This window comes from Corvus brachyrhynchos, unplaced genomic scaffold, assembly GCF_000691975.1.
Source record: "Corvus brachyrhynchos isolate BGI_N302 unplaced genomic scaffold, ASM69197v1 scaffold115, whole genome shotgun sequence".
NCBI classification, from domain to species: domain Eukaryota; kingdom Metazoa; phylum Chordata; class Aves; order Passeriformes; family Corvidae; genus Corvus; species Corvus brachyrhynchos.
Genome location: NW_008239553.1, coordinates 13,699,750 through 13,704,440, shown reverse-complemented (window position 1 = coordinate 13,704,440; position 4,691 = coordinate 13,699,750). Strand labels below are relative to the sequence as shown.

Genomic DNA, 4,691 nt, shown 5'->3' with positions numbered 1-4,691 from the left:
GGGGCCAGGGCGGGTGGGCGCTCCTGGACGCGTTTCCAAGGCACGGGCATCAGATAGGGACACTCCCCCGAGATGAAACGGGTCAAGTTACAACCAGTTCCACCAGTTCAGAGCAGGGCTCCTCTGCCAAGTTGGTTAAACCTTCCCTTTCCTGTGAGACAGCCTGGCGAGAGAGCGGGGCCTGCAGCTAACGCTGGCAAAAAGGCGCCACCGGGGAAAACCCCATTCAACCACAAACAACACATGTTAAAAGTCTCGTGGTAGCTCTTTATTCCTGCACTTTGCTCAATGACATTCATAGCCCCATCTACATTTCTACAAGCTAATCTTCCTTTTCCTTCGTTAATCCTCCACCTGTTAGGAGATGAGAAGTCCCAGAATTTCTTCATCTCTCAGATGACACAGAGAGGACCAAGCCTTTGCCCAGCCACAAGCCACACTCTCTGACCAGGACAGAGATCCTCACTTACCTTTGAGAAGGGCTGCAAATGATCCCACAGTTAACAGAGCACAAACTCACTTGGAGTAGCATAAATTTTCTGTCCCTTTCTGAAGTCAGCAAAATTTCTTAATATACAAGCAGATACACCCCTCTTGGGCTTGCATGGAAGTGGCAAACTGCTGCCTGCTGCCAAGCCTCTGCCACCTCTGACCATCTCTGTATGGGCTGAGATCTCCATTTCATCTCTACTCAAAGGGGAAGGAGAGCAAGGAAGAAAGAATCAAGGGTTCTGGGGGTGATGGTTATTTTGTTTCTTTGAACAGCAGTGTTTGGGTTTTGGTTTGTTTTTTTTTTTTTAAGAAAACAAAATCAAGAATCTGGAGTGTGGTTTTCAGACCTGATGGCATCTTACAGCTGTCTTTTTGTTGTGAGGAAGTTAGTCACAAGTCTGAGACACTAGCTAGGACTGTCTGACTAGTAGCTGCTAGCAAGTCTAGTATGATGTAAATGTACTTTACAACATTACATAGAACTACCGTTAGACAACAAGGAGTGTCAGAACAGACTCCAGGCTTGTTATTTCCAAGACAAGGAGCTGATATAAGCCACTAATGGCTACATGTTCCACAGAACAGAAGGTGCTGGTGGTGAGGAGGCTGGAGAAGAAGAGTAAAAGCTGTAATAAAAACCATGAGGAAGATCCCTGGGAAAAGCCTCAATCCCCACTGCTGATGAACCGGAAGAGCTGGAATAGCAGCAGCTAACACAGAAGAGTTCCCTTCCCAGGCAGTAAACACAGTCCCTCACAATCTCTTCCCTCCACCTGCCAATCCTTAGGAAGAGCAACCAATCTAGCATAAACAAAATCCATCAGGATACTCCTGCCATTTTATCGCTGTTGGTGGTCTGTTGTCTTAAACAACAGCTCACTTAGCTGATGCCTGGAGCCACTCTTCAGAGTAACACTCTTGGGCAGGTAAACCCCCACCTTCCCCTCCAGAGACACCCTACCCTCTGTATGTGGAGCCGGTGGAACTGGTCGGCAATGCACTGCAACTTCCGTGCAATCTGCACCTCAGCACGTGCTTCCCGCTGGCCTTCCTGAGGTTCCTCTTGGAGGTGCGGATCCAACACAAAGCCAGCTGGGGGGACATGTAAACGGTAACCAGCACTCCCTACAAAACAGATTAGAAGAGCGATTCTTCCAGTGCAAAGATTAGCTTTTCTACTCAGTACACCTCATGGAGGAAAGAGCTGCACATAATCCTAAATTTTTGACTTTGAAGTCTAGTTCCTGAAGCCCAAACAATGACCGTGTACTGTAACACAGTGCAGTAAAATATTTGCCCAATTTCAAATAAACTTATATCGATTAAGCAGAGCATTGCGCTGATTCCCATAGTCAAATGAGTGGCAAGATCTTAAAATTGATTCCTTTTGCTTGTTTATAGTTCAGCCAAGTGCTGTGATTTGGGGGTTTTTAATGGCAGTTTTGCAATTTTACAGGATATCTCCCTCAAGTTGTCTCCCCTTAAAGGTAGCAGTATCTTTTCTGTCAGTCTTTTCTCAGTTTTCTGGTATTTGGTGATATTAGTGATTGGAATTAAAGCTGAATTGGATACACAAAGCTGAGTGGTGACCCATCAATTACTAGTAAAATACTGGATGGACATGCTACTTAATCAGCAACTTTAAGTCCAGTAAAGAACCTAAAAGCTGTAACTTTTTGCATTTTCTTCTGTCCACTGAAAACTTCTAGGAGTTTCCACTTCCTATGTGGATGAGACCCACCATTGGTAGTTAAAAAATGTAGGCAAATTGCAGGATATGAAGTAAGGCGAACATTTAAACATCTAGCAGTAAAATCAAATGTGATAGAATAAAGCCAAAAAGAGAGAGAGAGAATATCAAAGACAGCAGAAGCAATGAGCAAGTGTCTGGTTCCTGCAGTGAACAAGCAAGGGTAAGAAAATACAAGTTGTCTTTCTTGAGGGAGTAGGACTAAAGCAAAATTTCAGTCCTTTAATAAAACACCCTAATGAAAGAGACCTTGCTTGATTGGGGATGTGCTAAAGGGACAGTTTCCTTGCTGCAAAGCTAGTGACTCTGGAGTGCTCTTACCATAGAAGAGTCTCCGTGGCTCTTCAGTGACTCCACAAGGCAACATAACATCCTGACTGGAAGAGGATGGGCTGAGTGTTTGAGTTGCCTTGTCCTGCTGCTCAGGATGCCTGATACCGGGACCACAGCAGTGTGTGAGGGGGAATAGCTGAAACCTCCCCAGAAGGCAGCTGTAGGACTGGTTCTGTGTGAAAAAGCCAGTTGCAGTCATCTCACCAGGCTGACCTGCAAGTCCAAAGTCATCAGAGTGAAACACGTCATCGTCCAGCCCATCCAGGCTAGAATAGTCCTCTTCCAGGTAGCTGGGGCGATCCATTGCTCCTGCAATAAAGGGACATTTGAGGAAACAGCTAAGACACAACAAGAATGTTGTCCAGGAGAGAACGCCTTCTGCTCCAACAATAAAACACAGCTGGTTTTACCACACCTTCCCTCTTCCCCACTTCCTGTTGCTGCCCATCTGCATAGATGAGAGAGGTGAGTGACCTGTGGTGAAGGTCAAGGCTTTGCAGAAAGTCCTCAAGTGCTGGGCCAGAGAGAAAGTTCACATGTGTGTAAGTCCACCCACAGCTCCAATTCCACAACTGCTCACAATTAGATAGCAAATCCCCAACCTCAGCACACAGAAACAGAAAAGATGTTTTAAAAAGCAACCCAAATCCTTCCAATAGCCCCATGGCCAGTCAGTTTCTTTGGGGTCTGCTTTGCTTTGGCCTGCCATATTTGGACTTTATTGTGTATCCCATTTACTTTTTCCCTACCTCTTGCTTATTGATGAAGAAAAGCTCTTGTAATCACAAGGCTGCAAGGCCAGATTTTTAAGAAACCCCAGTGGCTGCAAAACTTAAGAACTGTCAAAGCCACTTCTGTGAAGCTCTCCATTACTTCTCCCTATGAGGGCCAGCTTTCCTTTCAACTTCTCATTTCTCCCCTCAGCTCCACTTAAGATGTGTCCCAAACTTGGCAATGTAGTCACTTCCTTACCCCTCTTACCCTCAAGCCTACATGCACTGTCAGTGCAATGATTCATCCTACTACTAAAGAAAAACAGGGCTGGTGTCAGCATTTAAAGCAGGATTTTGGTAGTTGCCACAGTAAACACTCCTGCGCTCTGTTGCAGCACAAAGCTGGACAAAGATGGTGGAGAGGAAAAATTCCCAAACAACCTAAATCACTATTTCAGAGCTCTTTGTAAACATAAAGCAATTAGAAGCAGTATTACCAAAAATGCCACAAGTCCCTTTACTGTTACCTGTGCTTCTAACCCAATTGGAAGACAGACTCCTAAGAGATCCATCTCCAGGATTTCCACCCAGTTCCAAACAAGGCAGTGAAATTCAACTCTTCATGTCTCTTCCTTTGCTCTGGTTTGCGAAGCATTTAACAGAATGGAAGACTAGCAAGAGGAATTTCAGGCCTGAAGGAGACATTAATAATAATTTTATAAGGATGTGCTCAGTGCTGCCCCTGGTGCTCCCATCTCCCCCCAGGTGAGCAGCACTCAGGACACCAGCACACTAGAGACAACAGGACCAAGTAGTGCCAGAACTGTTTGTGCAGGGCTCTGGCTTGGGAACACTATGGCTATTTAAGTTGCTGCATCTCAGCAGTTCACACAACTGAGCCACAACTCCCAAATAAGTTTCTGCAGAGCAGAACCGGTACCAGCCCCAGAGCTGGATGCAGCTCTGCTAGACAGCAACAGTGGCAGAGCACTCCTAGCATTCTCATCCATGGCTTAAAGTAGCACACTGAAAGGAGTTACGGGCCCCAAGAGGCAGGCATGGATGATCTCCTTGCCAGCTCTTCTGCTGGATCACAGTCACCTGACAGAGAGGCAGGCGGGAATGTACTTTGTCTTTGCAGGAAGGTTTGCCAGATCTCATCTGTCAGCCTCACTGGGACGCGGGCATTCCTCAAAGAAAGTGCAGCAAAGGCACAGAGCAAACCCCGAACAAAAGAGGGTTTAAAGAGCAAGAAGTTTAACTCGACCTCCTGCAATACGGCCCGACCTTTTTGCAGAGCTCTTCAGAAACGCCGAAGAGAGAACGCCGAGGCAGCGCGAAGGATAACTCGTCCTACAACTCGCTGGAACTCCTTCTATAACCTCCAAACGCAGCTCACGCTG

General features: G+C 46.3%; 1 protein-coding gene across 1 annotated transcript in view; it reads right to left on the bottom strand.

Moving 5' to 3' along the window:
• BMF (Bcl2 modifying factor) overlaps positions 1-4,669 on the bottom strand; it is a 22,810-nt gene extending 18,141 nt beyond the window's left edge. The window contains exons 1-3 of the mRNA XM_008639542.2: positions 3,816-4,669; positions 2,564-2,884; positions 1,454-1,617 (exon numbers count right to left, since the gene is read on the bottom strand). Of these exons, the coding sequence (XP_008637764.1) occupies positions 1,454-1,617; positions 2,564-2,879 (480 nt within the window). The 5' untranslated portion in view covers positions 2,880-2,884; positions 3,816-4,669. The remainder of the gene's footprint in view (positions 1-1,453; positions 1,618-2,563; positions 2,885-3,815) is intronic.
• Positions 4,670-4,691: the final 22 nt, after the last annotated feature.